Raw genomic sequence first — 21061 nt, 5'->3', positions numbered from 1 at the left:
GCAACATGGCATATAGCGCCTCTCTTGTGTTTTTATCACATTTAAATCCTATTTCAAAGCTACTGCCTTTGCTGCCTGGTTTTCAGTACTGTTGCTACTACTTAGTAGATGCTTGGATGTCATTTTTAGATTCCATCAAAAAGATTCCATCAAAAGTTAGAGTGCTATAGCTAAGGTTAAAATAACCTCAAGATAAATTATCAGGATCACTCTAAAGTTCTCTTGTGCCTAAACAGTTTACAGTGGGGCAGGGAATGGCATTATTTCTGTCTACAGCTAAAACAGAGTCCCCATGGGGCAGAAGCATGAACATAGGTCTTGCTGTCTTTGGCTGTGGCCTTTAAGAAACTTTTAAAATCTGGCTGACTTTAATATTGTTTCCATTTATGTGGCATAAAGTGAACTGCATTAATACTTTTATATTGTACAATTCAAATTTTCATAAGATACAACTGGGCTCTACTGAAAATCATTGCTGAGTTGATGCAGTTGATGCATTTTACATTCTTTCCAGCAATACCCAGTGCCATATATTTATATTGTATTGAATTGTTGGATGAGGAAAATGTCAAACTGTGCTAAAACTAAAAATACGCATCTTTCTTAATAGCCTGTGACCTGCTATTGCAGCCAGACAACCTGGCCTGTAAACCCTGTAAGTATAGCTGTCCTTGTCTGTCAAGTCTCTAGTGGTGTCGGGGCAGCCTCAGGACGCTCACTCTGGTCCTTCCTCCTCCCAGTCTGGAAGCCTCGGAACCTCAACATCACCCAGCACGGTTCAGACATGCAGGTGTCCTTCGACCACGCACCCCACGCCTTTGGCTTCCGTTTCTTCTATCTTCATTATAAGCTCAAGCATGAAGGACCCTTCAAGCGAAAGACCTGTAAACAAGTGAGCTGCTAGTTGTGCATAAAGGAATACTCTGTGTTTTAAAATGACCCCTGGGGCCCTGGAATTTGGATGGTTCAATGTGAACATTAGGCTTTGTGGATTCTGAGCAGTTGGTAGACACTCCAGAATGTTATCACTGGGTGCGTCTCAGGGCCATCCTGAGTCATCCCTCACTCCCTAGTTATCTCTACCGTAGCTGTCCCAGTGGAGATGTAGCAGATAAAGTATTACCAAGGAACTGAAACAATGAAGTAGTTGTGGTCTATTCTGTATTTTAATTTTTAATATTTATTTATTTGGCTGTGCCAGGTCTTAGTTTTAGCATGCAGGATCTAGTTCCCTGACCAGGGATCGAACCCGGGCCCCCTGCACTGGGAGCGTGGAGTCTTAGCCGCTGCACCATCAGGGAAGTCCCTGTTCTTCCATATTTTAAGCATGAATCAGGTGCTCACTGTGTGCCAGTTACCAAGCTTTGTGGTCATTGAATCCTTACAGCTCAATGGAACAAAGGCTGCTGTTATCCCCACTTTAGAGCTGGGGAACCTGTGGCCCAGGGAGGTCACCTGGACTGCTGCTGAAGGCCTCACAGTTAGTAAGTGAAAAAAAACACATCTAGGAGCCAAGCCACTAGCATGTCAGTGGCTAGTGATTTTACACAGAGGCCAAGGTGAAGTAGAAATTCAGTAACCAAGTTCTTAAACTAGAGGTGGTCGGGGGTGTGGGAAATGTTTCGTGGAAGTTCACAAGACTGCTAGATTATCCCATGAGAGCACCAAGAGAGGTTTTTGGTCATAGTGGCAGAAGTAGATGTGCTCCTTTGTGTCGAGTTCTGTCTTCCTGCTGGCTGTCACCTCTGTCACTGACCTTCCGCTCAAGTTAAAATTATAGCAAATAAAATATGCACAAACATGGAAGTGTAGTTTCTTTCCCCATCCTTTTATTAAGTAAAAGGTATCCTAATTGGTTTCTTTGTCTTCAAATAAAAAATTGCTGCTCAGGGCACCACCAGCCAAGCATAGAATATGACAGGGGTCCCAGGCTCTCCTGGGCCTTTTATCAAAATGAAGTTCAGATACCCTGGCAGATAAGCACAGTTGCTTTCTGTTCCAACTGACATCTTCTGAAAACATGACTGAAACTGGTGGCAAGGCTCCTTCAGTTCTAGGACGGAAGAGAGGGGTCCCGATGACCTTTATCTAAGAAGAAAGTTTTAAAGTGTTATTTGTTTCTTTGCAGGAGCAAAATACAGAGACAACCAGCTGCCTCCTTCAAAATGTATCTCCTGGGGATTATATAATTGAGGTACGTACAACTCAAGAAAGCCCTATTATTTTTATTCTTTTTAAATTTTATTGAAGTATAGTTGATTTACAATATTGTATTAATTTTTGTTGTACAGCAAAGTGACTCAGTTATAAATATATATATTCTTTTTTTTTTAATTAAAAAAATTTTTGGGGCTATGCTGCATGGCATGTGGGATCTTAGTTCCCTGACCAGGGATTGAACCCATGCCCCCTGCAGTGGAAGCATGGAGCCCCAAACACTGGACCACCAGGGAATTCCCTATATATTCTTATTTACTTATTTATTTATTTATTTATTTACTTACTTACTTATTGGCTGGGTTGGGTCTTAGTTGCGGCACGTGGGATCTTTCATTGTGGCATGTGAGCGTCTCTCATGGGCTCCAGAGCGCAGGCTCCAAAGCACGTGGGCCCTGTAGTTGCGGCACGCGGGCTCTCTAGTTGAGGTGTGCAGGCTCAGTAGTTGTGGGCTTAGTTGCCCCGTGGCATGTGGGATCTTAGTTCCCCAACCAGGGATTGAACTGTCATCCCCTGCCTTGGAAGATGGAGTCTTAACCACTGGACCACCAGGGAAGTCCCTATATTCTTTTTCATATTCTTTTCCATTACGGTTTATCACAGGATATTGAATGTAGTTCCCTGTGCTATATAGTAGGACCTTGTTGTTTATCCATCCTATATATATTAGTATTGGTTGGTATATATAGAGATGAATCTGACTATTAATATCTAATCTCAGCTTGAAAATGATCACAGGCCGCAGCAGCTCTCCTCTCCCTCGCCCCACTGCCCACAGATGGAAGAATGAATGAAATCTGTTGAGATGCTATCACTTAAAAAAAGTAATACAGCATCCTCTGTTTTGCAGCTGGTGGATGACACTAATATGACAAGAAAAGTGATGCATTATGCCTTAAAACCAGGTAAGATTTTGTTTGTTTGTTGGAAATGCTGCCTCTGGACTACAGAGTGGACCAAGGTATTCGATACTTTCTGTACTTCATGGTTTACAAAAAGAAAACACTTGAGCTCCTCACTCTTAAATGATGTTCCATCAAATCTGACTTTCCTTCCACCCTAATGTTGACGCCCAGAAGATCAAAGCCAGGGTGTTGTGTGTGTTGCTGGGACCAGATAAATAGTCAATTGTCCTCAGAAGAAAAGTGGTGGGAGGGGAGATTTCCCTAGGCAAATTCTCACTCAAAGGTATTTATTGTCTCAGCGGACTCTAACTACTGAATTGTCTTCTACAGTCTTTTAAAATGAATACTTTTATAATCACCAAATCGGTACTAGAGAAAAGTGGTCAAGGAGTCTTAGAACCTGTTATGTGGCTTATGTTTAAAAATGAAAAAAAATTGTTTCTCTTTGAACCTGTTATACTGCTTAAGTCTAAAAGCCTTCCCTTTGAAATTTCCCAGTGTATTCCCAATGGGCTGGGCCCATCAGAGCTGTTGCCATCACTGTGCCGCTGGTTGTCATATCGGCATTTGCGACGCTGTTCACGGTGATGTGCCGCAAGAAGCAGCAAGGTATATCTTTGTGTGGTGTGTTCTTCCTATATTGGCAGGTCTAGGGCCAACAGAGGGAGACCGGCAGCACTTAGTCCCTCCAGGCAGGTGGCTGGGAAGCCACACAGCTCCTGTAGTGAGTTCCCTGGCTGCTATAGTTCCCAGAATTAAAAAGTTTGACTTTTAACCTCAGGAGCCACTAAAAGGACAGGCATACTTCTCTTCTCAAACTCAGGATGGTAAATTCAAGAGCATAAAGGAAGACTAAAGGTGTGAGTAAGGGAAGAGGTAGGGCTTTATCACTTATAGAAGTCTGACGTCGGGAGAGACGCTTCTGGGGAACTTAGAAATATATCTTAATCTGAGTGGCGGTTACACAGGTGTATTCTTAGATAAAAGTTATTGAGATGTACTCTTAAGATTTATGGACTTTACCTTTGTAATTTGTACAAAAAAAAAAAACCCTTCAATGAAAGTTTTTTTGTTTTAAAGGTCACCTCTGCTGATGCTTAATGATGTAGTAGGTGCACTCAGTTGCAAGAGGGTGGGGTGGTGCTGCAGTGCTCTTGGCTTGCCTGAGGTCAGTTTCAGGTGAAGAACAAATTTTGTCCATTTTTGGCTCCACTGCAGAAACTAGCTGTCCCATTCCCAGAGGTGACCCAAGGGGCTGGTGGAATTAGGGAGCTGGGAGTGCTCTAGGTGACATGGTGACTGTTGTTTCTTGAAGACAGCATTAGGTCCCGAGTCGTAGGGAACAGGACAGAGCTTTGCTCGTGGGTGCCAACCCTATCTTCTTTTCCACTTTAGAAAATATATATTCACATTTAGATGAAGAGAGTTCTGAGTCCTCCACGTACATCACGGCACTTCCCAGGGAGAGGCTCCGGCCACGGCCCAAGGTCTTCCTCTGCTATTCCAGTAAAGATGGACAGAATCACATGAACGTCGTCCAATGTTTTGCCTACTTCCTCCAGGACTTCTGTGGCTGTGAGGTGAGGAATCTAAAGTCATTTTTTCTGGGCGGGACATGTGCTAAATGCCTAGCTTCCAAACTAGGGCCAGCCTTGCACTCTTCTTTCAGCCTGGCCTACCCATCACCAGCACTAAATGTTTGCTGACACTTAGTTCTAACCCTGACATACTCCTGCTCAAAAGCCTTGAGTGGCACCCACCTGGCAGGAAGTGTTTTAAGCATTAAAAAGACCTCGGGGGAATGGGGGACAGGATGGTGGAGGAAATGGCATCTGCCCTGGGAGCGTGCAATGGGGCCGGTGGGAGGAGGTCACTCAAGACATCCTGGAGAGCACTGGAGGGTCAAAGAGAGAATGGCAAGTAAAGAGGCGAGTTTAGACAGTTTTGGAGGGGGAGCTTGGCTAATAAGGGAAAACAATAATATGTTAAGTACTCAAATGGTTTCCTCTGGTTTCTTGCCTGTTCTCTTGAATTAAGCTGTTAATATGTAGCTTTTCTATAATGTCATAGTGTTCGTTTTAGAGTGAAGTTTGAAGCTCTCATGGAAGGCACACTGTTTCTTACAAATGCAAGAATTGTACAATAATTGTGTAATTGGAAGTTATTTGTGCTTTGAAACTGAGGACTGGTGGGTTTCTTAGACTCTCTCCACATGGTGAGGCTGTCCCCTAGTGTCAGTTAAGCATGTTTACAAGGCTGGCTGGGTTTCCTAATATATGAAGATCTAGACGTTGGCAGATCAGCCTGTGTACTGAAAAACTGGTGCGGACCCGCAGGTGGCACACAGTCTTCAGATACTGACAACCCTTCTGCTCTGCTTTGTAAGTAACTAGCCTCGGGGGCGGGGGGAAGCCTTCCAGTTATGAGCGTAATAGAAAATTTGGAAACTAGAAAAGGATGAGAAATTTCAAAATGGATGGTAATCTTAACCTGGAGAATAGAGGAACCACAGTTAAAACTGCTGTATTTCCTTCCAGTCTTTTTCTGCGTAGATGAACTCGTACATATAGATCTGCATTTTGGATGGATTGGAATTATTTTTTTCTGTCTCTTCACTCAGTAACTTTTTACACTCTTAGCAGTTCTCTGTAAACAGCAGTTTTAAACAGACTCTTGATCCATATTAATGATTCACCGTAATTGAGTTTTTTCTAATTGTTAAACATCTCATTATTTCAATTTTGCCCCATTCCAGTGGTGGATACCCGGAAATGAAATTGCTGGGTCAGACAGGAACATTTTTAAAGTGCTTAGTATATATTCCCAGTTAGCTTTCAGAATGCGTAGTGTTAGTGGGAATTAAGGAAAATGTAAGACAATTCAGGATTATTTTCAGCAGCTGGAGGGATGTTGGGGGCTTTCTTCCCTTGGTAACACTTTAGAGCAAAAGAGGAAGGCAAAGTCATCTCAGAGCCCCCTTCCACATAAGTGACTGTCATAGGCACTGAGAGTTAATTTCTGAACTACAGAAGGAAAGAGGCTGATATAATTGCCGAGACGTTTTCAGCAGAATCAGATGAAGGTGGTCTGAGAAGGTGAAGCCCTCTGAGGGGCCACGCATACCTTGTGTTCTTTTCTTTGTCAGTGCCCCACCCCAGACTCCCTATGAGACCTCCCCTTGGGGTTAAAGGCCTCGTAGGGGTCTCGTAGGGATGTGGCCCTGTAGACTGCTGAGAAGTGGTGAGAGGTGCCGGTCACTCCAAGTGAGTGAACCAGAATGGCCATGTTACGGCAGCTCATCACCTTCCTCTCCATGCACTGATCACCTGGTAAACAGTAGGCTGACTCCAGGGCTGTGTGAGAGGCCAGGGAGGTCCTCTTTGTCAGTCACACTCTGTCATTGAGTCAGCCGGCAGCATGGGTGGGTGACTCTGGCATCCAGACCTGAACCCCATTTCCCAGCCCACTCTGAGATCCCTCACCCACACCCGTCTATCACCACCTTCCAGTTCTCTCTCCAGGATCTGCCCCCCATCCAGGCAGCCTCACTCATCAGATAGACCCACTCCCACTGCCTCTGTATTCCATGCTCCCTATCACACTCTAAGTCAGTTGAAGGCCCCACATGTAATATGTAACTTCGGTGGGTTGCTAGACGCTCTGTGCTTCTGTCTCTTCACTTGTAGGGTGGGAGTGGTAAAGATCCCACATTATGCTAAAATGAGGGCATGATACAGAGGGCCTGTGTGTGACGGTCGCCCATGGAATGTTAGCTGTTCCTTGGAACTGGGCAACCCGAAGCCTGCATATAGCAGTGCTAGTAATGATTTGGGGCAGATGATGTGCCCTTCTTGTAACATTCCCATTCTTGTCACTCGACTCTCTAAGCTGTATAGGTGAGTGAGGTTCTCTGCTCACTTTCCAGGTCGCTCTGGACTTGTGGGAAGACTTCAGCCTCTGCAGAGAAGGGCAGAGAGAATGGGTCATCCAGAAGATCCACGAGTCGCAGTTCATCATCGTGGTGTGTTCCAAAGGCATGAAATACTTCGTAGACAAGAAGAACTACAAGCACAAAGGAGGCGCCCGAGGCTCGGGGAAAGGGGAGCTCTTCCTGGTGGCGGTGTCGACCATCGCTGAGAAGCTCCGCCAAGCCAAGCAGAGCTCATCCACGGCGCTCAGCAAGTTCATCGCCGTCTACTTCGATTATTCCTGCGAGGGAGACGTTCCCGGTGTCCTGGACCTGAGCACCAAGTACAAACTCATGGACCACCTTCCCCAGCTCTGTTCCCACCTGCATTCCCAGGACCTCAGCCCCCAGGAGCCGGGGCTGCACCCCGGACGCATTAGCAGGAGGAACTACTTCCGGAGCAAATCGGGCCGCTCCCTGTACGTCGCCATTTGCAACATGCACCAGTTTATCGACGAGGAGCCTGACTGGTTTGAGAAGCAGTTTGTTCCCTTCCATCTCCCCCCACTCCGCTACCGGGAACCGGTTCTGAAGAAGTTTGACTCAGGCTTGGTTTTAAACGAAGTCCTGTGCAAGCCAGGGCCGGAGAGCGACTTCTGTCTCAAGGCCGAGGCCGCTGGCTCCGGGGCGCCGGCCGACCCGCACTCTGAGGGCTCGCAGTTCGCTCCGGACGAAGACGCGGAGGCTGGGCCCGTGCCGGGCGCCAGCGCGGTCTTGCGGCCCCTGCTGCACGCGGTGAAAGCTGCTGGCCCCTCGGACATGCCACGGGACTCGGGCATCTACGACTCGTCCGTGCCTTCGTCCGAATTGTCCCTGCCCCTGATGGAAGGGCTCTCCACGGACCAGACGGAGACGTCTTCGCTGACGGAGAGCCTGTCGTCCTCATCAGGCCTGGGTAAGGCGCGTGGAGCCGGGAGGGTCGGTGGGTCGGGTTCCTGATGCAGGCCACGGCCTTGCCCCATGAGTCCAAAATCCAGGAAAGCTTTTTGCTAATTTCGGTGCAAATTTATTCGGCAGCCCGATGGGAAGTAACAAAACTCCATGCATAGTCTCTGCTGATCCCAGGTAATGGGAATGTTCACGTGTGTGAGCTGCAGAAATACTGTTGATAAATTATGGTGAGCTGCCTGGTACCATCTTATGTAATATACAGTATGTTCGTTATGTCGCCTTTCTAAACTGTGAAAACATCTGAATGCCGAAACACACTGGGCCCGGGACTTCCCTGCTGGTCTAGTGGTTAAGACTTCACCTTCCAATGCAGGGGGTGCTGGTTAGATCTCTGGTCAGGGAGCTAAGATCCCACATGCCTCGTGGCCAAGAAAACCAAAACATAAAACAGAAGCAATATTGTAACAAATTCAATAAAGACTTAAAAAAAAACCACTGTAAAACCAAACCAAACACATTGGTCCCCAAGGGTGTCAGATGAGGGTCTGTGGACCTGTATCGTTGTTGGGACTTGTGATGTTCACCACCCTCCACCTTCCCAAGTCTTTAAAGCCACATGTATTGAACCTGGAGTTCACAGGGCACAGTATTCTCTCCATTCTAGCTCAGCGCAGGCTCCAGGTAGGAGGGCCTGCTTACCCAGGGAACCCTTACAGGATGCTGTCTGGAGCTACTCTTACTGTGCCTATGACTAGTTGGAGTCATGCACGCAAACCCTGGATCCTCAGCTAAGGGAACTAGAACCTGTTAGCAGGATGAGAATGCGCAGTCTTGAGCTGACTGGGATGCCTGCCTCACTTGTACAGCGTGAGTGGTTCAAACCCAGATCCAGCTTCGTTCTGGCCTGAGTGTCCAGCCCACTGAAGTGCAATGACGTGTGGTTCTGCCCTCTCTTCTTTTCTTAGGTGAGGAGGACCCTCCCGCCCTTCCTTCCAAGCTCCTCGCCTCTGGGGCATGCAAAGCAGAACCTGGTTGCTGCAGCTACACTGGTGAACTCCACACGGTCGCTCCTTTGTAACAAAACGAAGGGTCTAAGCATTGCCACTTTAGCTGCCGCCTCTCTCTGGTTCCCCAGCTCGTCTCTCTGGGTATGTGGCCCACTTGGAGCTGAGGTCTCTTACAAGGATATTCAGAATGAAATCCTGGCCAGTACTTGCTGTCCTTGCCTCTCTTCTCTACCAGGTATATTGGCAGTCTCCAGTTTTCTGAAACCATGTGGGGCTCTGAAAGGCATGTCCATTATGTCTGACAGCAGCTTGCCATGTTGGGGCAGACTGAATTAGAGCCAGTTCTGAGAGGTAGGGAGGAAACATGTAAAGAGAAACAGGAAAATACCCACACTGATTGTTCAGACTTAATTTATCTGTGCAAACTTTGCCTATTCACTACTGGCTACTTTGATTTGAAATGCTTTGTGGAAAAAGCACTTTTGATGCCACTACAGCCATGGAAATCAAGTGCCAGTCTCTCTGGAATCCATGTTGTTACAGATGATGTTCTTTTCCATTTTTGACGTGGAATTTATGGTACCATTTACAATGCCATGGGTGTTAAAAAAGCTCTGAGTCAAAGGTCAAGAAGGTGACTGAATATTCAATCACCTTTCATAAAAATGAGTTTTTATGTATTAGCAGGTGGCATATCTGGCTGAGGAGGGAGCCGCAGGGCCAGGCTGACCATGTAGACCATTCTTTCTGAGATGGGTTGGTCAATGCGCAGAAGGCACCAGGGCCACATCTTGATCTGAATAGGCATCACGGAGGGGCCAGATCTCCCTGCGAGGTTTCCCGTGGTTATATTTACTGTGCTGAATCTCAGATGTTGGTGCCTGGAAGTTTGTTTTTAAGAGACTGATACCCAACTGGGCTGTATTACTGGAAGTTGTAATTTTTGCTTTGGTTGGCCTCTGGTCTAAAGCTGTGTCCGGAATGTTAGGGATCAGAATCCACTGACATACGGCAGTAGGTGGAGGTGGTAGTCACTTAATCTGCTGAACTTGTTTTGACTAATGACAAACCTCTTTTCTTTTTTTTTTTTTTTTTTTTTGCGGTACGCGGGCCTCTCAGTGTTGTGGCCTCTCCCGTTGCGGAGCACAGGCTCCGGACGCACAGGCTCAGCGGCCATGGCTCATGGGCCCAGCCGCTCCGCGGCATGTGGGATCTTCCCGGACCGGGGCATGAACCCTGGTCCCCTGCATCGGCAGGCGGACTCTCAACCACTGTGCCACCAGGGAAGCCCCAAACCTCTTTTTACGAAGGTGAAAAGGAAGGGATTGTTACAAAGATGAGTGTGCTCTTTGAGTATCATCTTTGGAAGACATGGGACCTGAAATCATTAAATTCTTGAATCTTAAAGTACTCCCCCCGCAGCCCAGCCTGTGAATCAGGTTTCACTTTGTTTTTGTTGTACTTACCCAATGAAAGATGTCTCTTGTGCTCCATTCTGCCAAAAATAGATATTGAGAACTTAAGAGGAAAGAATTTCCTTTAAAAAGGAGAAGTAAATGTTCTGTTTTTATGAATGACTTCTGTACAGAATTTTTGTTTCCAAAGGGAAAATACTTGTTCCCTCCTCCTCCCCGTGACCTTGAGCGGGAGTGAGTGTCTTTTTCCACCTTTTTCATAGATGCTGCTGGATTTTGGCACCCTGTTTTCTCAGCACCCCTCCCAGGGACCCTGGTTTTCACTGCTTCACCAAATAGGACCAGTGGTACGCGGGGACACTGAGAAACATCCCAAGGCCGGGTGGGAAGTAGGGAGGGCAGGATTTTTCCTTCCAGGCTCATGCCCAGCAGGTGGGGAAGGGAAGGTTTGCCCCCCTGATGGAAAGAAGAGGTTTGTGTTTATCTTTGATGCAAATGCCACACTCCCTGCTCTGTAAAGGCAGCTGGCAGCTTCTTGGGAGAAGAACGTGCTTGTCTGTTCTCTGGCATCAAGTTTCCTGCAGCTGCTCTGAGGGAGAGACAAGTGGGCTGCAGAACTGTCTCCCCCATAAAACCAGGCATCTTGTTGGAGAAGAGATGTTCCATGTTGTCACCGTGGAATCTGAGATGAGCACAGAGCTCCTGCCCACACGTGACTGTCCTGCCATTCTATTGTTGGCATATGTTCTGTGAAGGAGATTGGTGTACGAAAATTCACTTTGGAACATTTTCACAGTGATTTCTTATTGAAGCCGAGAAATGGTGCATGCCCCAAAGGAACCATTAGGTGCTGCCTTAGGATAGATACTCAGCTTTGCACATGAAAGGAGGCATCTCTGAGAAAGTGGCCCCAGGGACAGTGTGAAGGACTGGAGAGGAAACATCAACTGGGCTCCATGAGCGTGGGCAGCGAGCTTACTTATGAAAATAGAAGGGAAAATTGTGATAGTCCAAAAATGAGGTGATGCTTTAGTTTGGATTTGGGGTTTGGGTACTTATTTTGAAATACGAATGATTGTGATGTTCAGCAGAATCAAACTCTGTTTTACCAAGTATTGAAACGACAGTATGAATGCCCAACTCTGAATAGTTGAGAAGTTCAACTTCCTGGTTTTGCCATATTAGTTTCACTTTTTTTTTTTTTAACCCTCCCATCTCATGCCGGGAATAAAACACTTATTTTAAGCAGAGCTGCATTTTTGACTCACAAATGGTGTGGACAGTGAAAATGATAGGACAGAATTCAGATAAAGGTTCTGCCAAGTCACAGGCTTTTAGACATTAGGGAAACAAGAACTAGAATATAGGGATGATCTCAGTGAAAGGCCTTCATCCTGAGAGTAAAAGGCTCTGTGGCTCTGATGGTGTCCTCTGTACAGGAGACCAGTGCAGGTAGTTGAAGTTAGGGAGCTAGTTGTTTATCTTAACTCACCAATGCCCTACACATCTGACGCATCTGACGCATTAGCATTTGACACAGTAAGCTTTGCTAAGAGAGTGACCAGGGAGGTGAAAGCCCAGGAAAAGGTGTGTTCTTCTCTCAGGTCAGCTACAAGCAACAGGGACTACCTGGATGGGCCCAGCCCAGTCATACTGGGGCAGGAGTCCTCTAGAGGGCTGAGCCCTGGGCCTTTGAGGCATATAGATCTCCGGAGAGGATGAGAAGTCATTCAGGTCCAGGCCCAGGTACTTAGGCGGGTGACCCAGCCAGGTAATAGTATTTTGAGCCCAAAATGAGATGGGGCAGTAAGTCATCAGACAGAGTTTTTGGTTGACATATTATTAATAACTGAGGACAGTCCCAGATCAGAAGTTCAAAAAATGTCCTAGGCAATGATGACATCGTTGGAATCAATATATAGTAATTTAAGTTCATGTATGTTTGTCAAAGTTTAGTCGTGCTACTTTATAGCTACTAGTGTCATTTAAAAAAAAAACTCTAGTCTCAGGTTACCTCATTTAAGCACAAATAAACAGGAAAACTGTCCCCCCAAAGTTGTGGGGTTATGTGATTTTCAGAACTTTTCCTTTTTTCAGAGTTGAGTATCTTTTCCTTTAGAAGAGACAAAGGAAGGAAAAGCCTATTTTATTCCCGGAGAAGAAATGTCACACTTTCCTCCCTAAAGAGAGAAAACCCTGCAGTCCCCAACCACCTCAACACTAATTTGGCTCTTTGGGTCTTTATTGGAGGGAGGTGGACAATGCCAATGAGAAGATTATTAGCCTTTTCTTTTTATATTGTTGGTAAAGAGTGCTGCTCTTATTTAACAGATGCTGTTCCTTCAGGGGGCCCCACTACAGCAAATGTAATGATAAATAAGGGGTGATGATAAATGGCAGTGACATGCTCTCTCGGTGTCAGAGAGACAGTAGGGCATAGTGGGGACTGTGGCAAATGGACACCCTCTGTCCCACCTACAGGGAGCAGCCAGTCCAGTCAGTTGTGACCATGCAGTGTTTCCTGATTGTCCCGTTTTTCAAGAGAACCTGAGAATCTGGATGTTTACATGAAAGATTCTGATTCTTTTTTGGTATTGATAACTAAATTAAAAACAAAATTTTAAATTAAATTCAGGCCCAACGGGACAGATGGGTGGACCTGATTTGGCCCAGTAGCTCTCAGTTTGCCCCCTCTACTTATAAGATTTGAAAAGAAAGGCATCCATGGTAATTACAGATGTCTGGTGCCACCAGAAAATGCTCTTACTAAATGCAGCCGGGAGCTAGATTGCTTTTTTTACCCATTGCTCCCCTAAAGAAATTTGATATGATTGTGAATATATTTGAAATCTTTTGATTGCTTCTTCACACTTCATGATGTCTTAAGAAAAAGACAAGCCAGTTGTTTATTTCAAAGTCAGATTTGTGTTCTCCCAATTTAAAAAATATGACACTTGGAGCAATTTCATTTAAGCTCCACAACCTGAAGGACCTTATTTATAGTTTTAGCTCTTGGCTTAATCACTGTTATAGATGACGTGTAATTCTGAGCTCAAGCCAAGACCTAATAAGGAAAGCAGGCATTGTGAAGGTAGGGCAAGGAATCCTGAGTGTCCACGAGAGCCAGCTATGCTTTGTCTTCTGTTTTAAATGATCTGTGAATTGATCTGTTTTGGAGGTGTGCAACTGTATATGGAGATATCAGTTAGGAGTCCTTTAGGGTGTTGGGTCGTCCTTGCTATATCACCTCCTTTCCAGGGTCAGGGTGAAAATAAAAGGAAGTCTGATTGTAAGCCAATAGCTTTGATTCCGATTTCAGAGCTTTGTGGGTGAGAGAAAGTTTGAATTATCTGGCATGTACCCCCCTGGTGTCAGACAGGCTGTGCATGAATTATTTCGGACATGTGGCTGTGGATGGGATTCTGGATTTTCAGTGAAGGAGAGTCTGTAACCTACCCTGCTGATCAGATAGTTCTTTGTACATCTTCCTTATAGAAATTCAAACCAGCCTTCCTTTGTTCAGCATGTAGTGGGAAAAGAACAGCTGGTCACCTTCCGTGTATTTGAAAACCACAGTGAAGTCATCGCTCTGGTGTTTTTATTTCAGTGATAAATAATCCCACCCCTACTCATTCCTCACAGCTCTTGTTTTCCAAGGGCTTAATAATTTTCACTGCTCTTTTGTTTCTCAGCTTCACAGTCAGTTTAGTTGCCCAAATAGAAGGTGGTGCCTTATTCACATTGGTGCCTTGTGACGGCCAAGCTCAGGATGGGGATTAACAGAGACATTCTTATGTACCCTGCTTCTCTTACTACTTAAAAATACAAAGGCACTTTTAAAAAATGGTATATCACCTGAATTCATTTTGTGAGTTGATTACCACAGTTTTTTTTCTTGGCAGTAGTCTTCTATCATATATGGGTTTTTTTCCCCTCTTGTGTTTAAACACTTGGTGCTTATTCCTGATGTGTCTGATGTCATTCCTGAGCTTCTTCAAGATACTCTTCAAGACCAGCTCTTACCTTCTGAGTGGCAACCACCCCTCACTTCCACTTTTGGATTCTATTTTTATGTATCTCTAGGCATTACTTTTAATTCAGGACTCACAGTATTATTAACTGGTGCAGACTTCAGTTTAGCCACAGGTGAAATAGCAGTTGCTAAGGGCTAATTTGCTAAGAGGTTGAGTGAGGACCTCTTGGGAATTTTGGTCAGTTGTCTTCCCGCCTGCTCTTCAGCTCCTCTCCAAAATTCAGCGAGGACCACAGACTCCTCAAAGAGCTTTTCCATTTCTAAAGGGCTGGAGCCATAGCTCTGAACTGACCAAGCACTGTGGTTTGCACAAGCAGAAGTCTGACAAAAGCAAACCAGTATGACTGCATATGTGATGATTTATCAAAGACAATTTCAGTTGAGAAGATTCAAAGAAGCTATCTTCTGTTTGTATGTGACATAGACACAGTTGGCTGCTCCAGTCATTAGACGAAAAGTTACAATTGGATGATGCTAATGTGTAATCGTATGTTATTTTTAACAAGCGTCTTTTTTCTGTCTTAAGAAAAAAATGTAGTGAGTTTGGAGAGAGCAAAAAGTTTTGTAAAAACCAAATGTATTCATTTAGAGAGTAGGTAACTTCTGTTTTCACTGTTGGTTTGTTTTGTTTTATTTTTCACTGCAGAAGCTCCCTGCTACTATGTTCTGGGGGGAAAGCCTGTGGAACAGTGGTTATTGCCATTGTCTTTGTTTCATCTTTAAGTTTCTCTTTTGTGAGGTTTGGTGGAGTAGTGAGCACTGACTGGCAGACTGTAGCAGTATGCTATATTTTTACATTGAAAATGTTATCATCTCATTTGATTTGTACATAACTCTGTAAATAGTAGACCACAGCTGACATTTGTAAAATGTTTTTGTACCGTAGAATTTCTGAATCAAATAAAATGTTTTAAGATTGTGGTGGCTCATTTTTCTAGATCATGTTTCCTATTTCCTGAATAGCTGGGATTCCTAGCACAATTTTCTGTGGGCTCTCCCTCTGAGAAGGAGAGAGATTATGCAGGGTGAGGAGGCCAGGGTGGCCGGTCTGTCTTGTACTTTAGAGAAAGTGAACCTGCTGCCCTTGACCCTTTACCTCCCCCTCCAATGGGCAGGTGCCTGTTGTCTCCATGGCGTCTGGAGCAGGGACAGGGACACTTACCTCAAGGAGACATTTGACTCTTAGAACAATGGACTTTCTTTGCAGAAATTTGAAATTTGAAAAGAAGTTGATGGACACTGAAATTTGGGAGCCACAAATTTCCTGTCATTCGGAAAGAAGAAGGTGCCTGTTCATTCTTCCTACAGAAGTCCTCTCATCTCCTGTGCGCCCAATGCTCTGTAAGTTAAATTCTTGGTGTACATCAACTTTGGGGTCTCATTTTTGAGATTCTGAGACCCAGAATAGGGTAGCTTTGCCGAGGGCACAAAGAAGAAGTCAGCAGCACTGGGATTCATACATCTGATTGAATCATCCTTTACTCCTAATCAGTGGGCTGTACCGTTTCTCAACATAACGTATAAGGAGAAGAACGAACCTTGAGTAGCAAGTTACAGTGAATTGGTTTCCTCCTCAATCCAAATGTTGAGAGTAAATCTGGTTTAGAGGTTAAGCAGATGGATCTAAAAGGACTCCATTGGAAGAATCTCATTAGATACTGCAGTAAGTGAATTCCTCTTTTCTGTTAGTGGGGAAAAATAATCCTCTTTGGATAGCACAAGAAGCCCTACTTTTTACCATGGTATTAGAAAGCAGAGTCCATTTTTACAGCTGTTTAGGGTTCTTAAAATTGCCAACATTTCTGGGACCTCACCACTGGTTTTATTCACTTTGTTTTAGAAATGCAAACTTTAGGGGTAGCAAGGACCAGCTTCCCCTTGCAGGCTTTAGTTAGAAAACATTTTTAATTTTGGTTTAGTTGAATAAGAGACTACAGGCAATAAGCTAAGGAGGTGGATGAGGAGGGAGACATAAATTATATCTTCACTGTCTTAGGCATAGTGAGTCCTTAATAAATATTTGTTTTCTACCCCTACCCCCAGCATACCCTGTCCTTTCTGTCTACAGGAACAGAATCAGAAGTGGTCCAAGAATAGGATAGATAGAGGATGCAGTGGAGGGAGGGAGGGATACAAACATGGGGTAAGGCCTTTTGCAATGATATAAAATTTAAATCTCGTCTTTGAGATTAAGGAAAAATAATGCAAGATCAGTGGGCTTGGCTCCCTGGCCTCTTTTCTGGAGGGGTTTTACACCATCTTTCACATTTATAGGTGATAAAATCTTTGACAATATTTACTGTATTTGAGAGCCTAAAGAGTGTACTGGGGACACAGTAATGAATAAGATATACAAGATCCTTGCCGTCTTGACTCCACCTCTTTATAAGTATGGAACTGGGGGCAAATCACCTAATTGCTCTGAGTCTCAGTTTTTTCATCTGTAAGATGGGACTAATACCCACCACATTGGGTTATTGTGAAGCTTAAATGAGCTGGGGGGTCTATAAAGCACCCATGGCCATGCTTGGCAAGTGCTAGACACATGGTAGATAGTGGCTATTATTCATTTTGTGGAAGAGCAGGTCTTGGACTATTTGGGGGCCATATGGACATGGGTGGGAGACAGTTCCCTGTTGATGGGAGCTTCAGCCCAGGGATTTTGTCAAGTGCGAAGTTAAATCATCTCTTTCCCCTAAGAGAAGAGGGTGGGTCTGCATCTGACTGTTTTGGGAGGAAGGGATGGGGCTTGGGGAGGGGGAGGTCCTCCTAGCAAAATTAAAGGCAGGAACCCTGGGCGTCTTAATAGTTGACTGTACAGAGCCTGTGACAGTTGATTGTACATAGCCTGTGACAGTTGAGTGTGTACTCAGATCTGCTAATGTCCCATTTACCAGGCTCCATTTTCCCTAGTCATCTTTCAGCCCCTATAGAGACAGACATTTTTCTGAACTTCCTGCTTCAAGGTCCCTGTGCCAGATGACCACGCCCTGCTCTGGATGTGAACAAAAGCAGGGATTGTTTCTCTAACTGACTATCAATTCGTGCTCAGGGGAATTTTCCAAGTTTTAGAAGCTGGAGGGGGGCAGAGATAAAGTAATGGTCCTCCAGGATGAGGATGGCTCTTCCTGGTCTTTCCTGCTCTTGCTGGTCAGAAACATTCCAGGGAGTGGGCAGATGTCAGCTTCCAGACAAACCATAGACGTTTCCCACCAGGCCAGGCAAGGCCAGGCCAGGGAGAACTCAGAGCAAAGAAAGGCCAAAGCATGCCTGGTGACAGAATGCAAATACAAGCAGGTCGTGCCTTTGGTTAGTGTACCTGAAGTTTGATGTACTTGAAAATCCTGCACACGTGTGTATAAACGTGCATTATTATTGGCAAGATTTTTTAAACCATTGTGATTAAAGCAGGGCTTTAATCTCAGTTGGCTGAGATTAATTAGATCTCAGTTGGCTGCTTTCTGTGTGACCTTGAGTGGGTCACTTGACCTGATTAGGACTTAGTTTCCACATCTGGGAAGTAAGTAATCTCAGTACCTAATCAGGTTGACGTGAGGCTTGAATGTGAAGCCAAGTAGAGTTCTGGGCACAGAGCCTAGTACACAGTGAGCACCCCTGCCTTCGGGGATATGGTCACCTGGGGCAGGTTAAGAGTGTACAGTTATAAAGTGTGATCCCCTAAATGTCTCCCTCAGCCCTGGTCTAGGTAGCAGGTTGGCTAGGTGATGGGAGTGGAGCTCCTGTCTCCTGGAGTACTCAGCTCTGCAGGGCAGTGGGCTGTGACCCTCACAGGAGATGGCTACTTGATCAGCTGTCACTCCCTACTTGAAACTGCCAATAGCCCTGGATGTAAACGCAAAGTTATTACCTAGCCCCTTGCCAACCTCTTTTCTCTGTGTGTGTCTTTCTTCTCTATAGCCATAGCAGAATTTGAAATTCCTTACTCCTGTAGTCCTGCCCTGGGTCATTTTCCCCAGGCTGTTTCTTCTGCCTGTTTCTTCTCCTTCTCTAGGTCTCCAGCCCTCCTTTGCAGTCAAATCTTCCTTGACCACTGTTCATCCTAGTCCAGGTCCTGGCACATGCCTTCCGGAACAGCTCCTGTGATTATGTGCCAGACCCTCTTGCTCAACTAGTACGACTGCTCCTTGAGGGCAAGCTGTGCCCCTTGCCTAAGCCTTCCACCTAGGTTGGACTTGGATTCTACTTCTTTAACCAGCTTGGGACCCCAGCCCTACCACTGATCAGTCACTGGGGCAAGTCACCTCATCTCCCCAGTCCTCAGTTTCCTCATCATCAAATGGGGGTAAAAATGCACCTGCCTTATGGGGTGGTTGTGAGGATAAAGCAGATGGAGCCTTTATCCTCTCAGCCTTGCCTTTCAGGTTTTCCTCTAACCCAGAATATGAGAGCAGAAAGGACTTGCTTTCAAAGAAGTCTTTTATTAGCTGCTAGCAGAGCATTGCTTAGGTCTGAAAAATGAGATCAACACCTTAATCCTTTCACAGGTGTCACCATCCCCTGGGGAAGAAGGCTATAGTGTTGCTTCATCAAATGGATGCTCCACACCTTTCAAAAGCAAAAGGAAAAAAAAAAGGAGGGGGGTGGCATCTGTACATTGCTACGGGCAGAGGAGTTTAATGCCCCTTCCGGTAATTCCACTTCTAGCATTTTTTCTTTAGGAAATAACCAGAAATGTGCATCAAAGTTAATTGTGCATAGATTTTTACCACCAAGCATTATTTCTGATACTGAGGAATGAGGAACAAACCAAGTACCATTTGGGACTGATGATAAGAAGAGGCACATTCATACCACAGACCAGGCGGCTCTTAACAATCATGCTGTAGAAGAATATTTTATGACAAGGGAGAGGCTGGGTGGTGTGATTGTGGTTGGGTTTTATCTTATTCTTTATACTTCTCTCAGCATTGTTATACGAGTGGTATTATGTCATCAGAGGGGTTTAAATGTATGACCTTACACAACAACGAGTGTTAAAGGTACCCAGTGGGCACTCGATGGCCCGCGTTGCTGGTTTCAGTGTCTCTCCATTGCTGTTGTCCTTGCCCTTGGTCGTGCCTTCTCAAGAGATTGCTTTCCCCGACTGTGCTGCCTGGTGCCTTGTCCCAGCCCCTCACCATGGCTTTCCTGCCTGTCATCAGTTACAGCTCATCACTCCCTCATCCATGTGGGGACCCCAGTAGACACCTCAGCTTTCCCAATTGATGACTCAGTGAGGTGACAGCTCTGGTGCTATTCTACCCTCTCTTGCAGAGTTAGGGGAGATGGAGCTGAATTCAATGGGCGCTCATGAACTGTTTCAAGGAGAAAAGGTGGCTGGTCATCAGTGTCTTCTGGCCTCTCCACCAGTTTCCCAACTCCATGGATAGTGACCCACATTTCCTGCCTATTTCCTCTACACTCCCCACCAAAGGACTCCCTTTGGATGTATCATCTCTTCCTCCAACAGTCTCCTAACTTGAGCCCAAGAACCAAGTCCTCCCCACCCTCCCCCTTGCATGAGTGGGGTGGGGGCATGGTACACTGCATATAAACCCTTGTGGGATTACATTGATTTGTTTCTAGGCAACATATCCTTGCAGATCTGTTCTAATTTCCAGAAACCCTGAATTGTAAAACAGAGGAAATAGAGGAGTTTGCCCCTAGTAATAATAAAAATGCATGTTGCCTTTGCTGTGTCCAGCAGACTTTCACCCACTACATCCATTCCTCACTCAGCGGCTGGTGCAAACCCATCACCTCTGCCTGAAACTTTCAATGGTAAAGGTTTAGTGTCTCATCTTGGCCACCAAGGCCCCTCCAGCCTTGTTCTCCCCCCCACCTGCCCCTCTCCATGGACTTCCAGAAGGGTGCCCTGTGCTCTGCCACCTCTGGGCTTCCATGTCTCCTGTTCTCTTCAACCCAGATCCCACAGGAAGCCTCTCTATGCTCGAATCAGGGCCAGCACTTCCCTTGTGTGTCTCTGACCACATGCTGCTCCCTAACCTGCCCAGTGATGGGTCTGACTGTACCCACATCAGCTGTGAGCTCCGTGGGGTCAGGGACTATGTCTATCTTGTACAGAGTCACTGCTGTTCTCCACAGTCTGGCACATCGTGTGGCATGTAGCAGACGCTCAAATCATTAAATGGAGTCTAATGGAAATATAACTTTTGTCTCTGACAAGGTTGCCTGGGTAGGATAGCAGGTGTCGACTTGTGGGTTGGAAGTGCCTGCCGAGCTCTGGGTTGCTGAGGGAGTGGAAGCCCTTTATTATTATTTAATAAACGTGGCTGGCTGTAGTAAGGGATCTTCTGTGGTGTGGAGAAGGGAGAATAACAAAAGGGTTTGGGAGATCTGGATATAGGTTTTGCCCTTGGAAGTGGGAGTACTGGGGAGGGTGTGTGATCCTTGAACAGGAAAGGGATGGATCATGAGGCACTGGGTTTGGGATCAAGTTGTAGTGGAATGAAGTTGCAGCTGTTGGATCCGGCCCCAAAGGTGGGCTGTGGGCTAGGAAGAGGCCACCCAGCACTGAGTGCCTGCAAGGAGAGACAGGGGTTTCAAGGAAGAAAACCTGCACCAGAGCAAGGTCTGAACTCCTCATGCTGGTCACAGGGGCCTGG

At 45.7% G+C, this 21061-nt stretch overlaps 1 protein-coding gene across 1 annotated transcript in view; it reads left to right on the top strand.

The window, feature by feature from the left end:
• The window catches only part of IL17RD (interleukin 17 receptor D), a 62136-nt gene extending 51981 nt beyond the window's left edge, over window positions 1-10155 (top strand). Inside the window, exons 6-13 of the mRNA XM_027121143.1 lie at window positions 611-655; window positions 741-892; window positions 2129-2194; window positions 3068-3122; window positions 3621-3731; window positions 4518-4702; window positions 7048-7984; window positions 8946-10155. Coding sequence (XP_026976944.1) covers window positions 611-655; window positions 741-892; window positions 2129-2194; window positions 3068-3122; window positions 3621-3731; window positions 4518-4702; window positions 7048-7984; window positions 8946-9058 — 1664 coding nt within the window. The 3' untranslated portion in view covers window positions 9059-10155. The remainder of the gene's footprint in view (window positions 1-610; window positions 656-740; window positions 893-2128; window positions 2195-3067; window positions 3123-3620; window positions 3732-4517; window positions 4703-7047; window positions 7985-8945) is intronic.
• Window positions 10156-21061: the final 10906 nt, after the last annotated feature.

The sequence above is a fragment of the Aethalodelphis obliquidens genome, unplaced genomic scaffold, assembly GCF_003676395.1.
Source record: "Aethalodelphis obliquidens isolate GAN/ISIS:26980383/991018 unplaced genomic scaffold, ASM367639v1 scaffold22, whole genome shotgun sequence".
NCBI lineage: Eukaryota > Metazoa > Chordata > Mammalia > Artiodactyla > Delphinidae > Aethalodelphis > Aethalodelphis obliquidens.
Note: the sequence above shows the minus strand (reverse complement) of the source record. Positions and strands in the feature narration are given on the sequence as shown.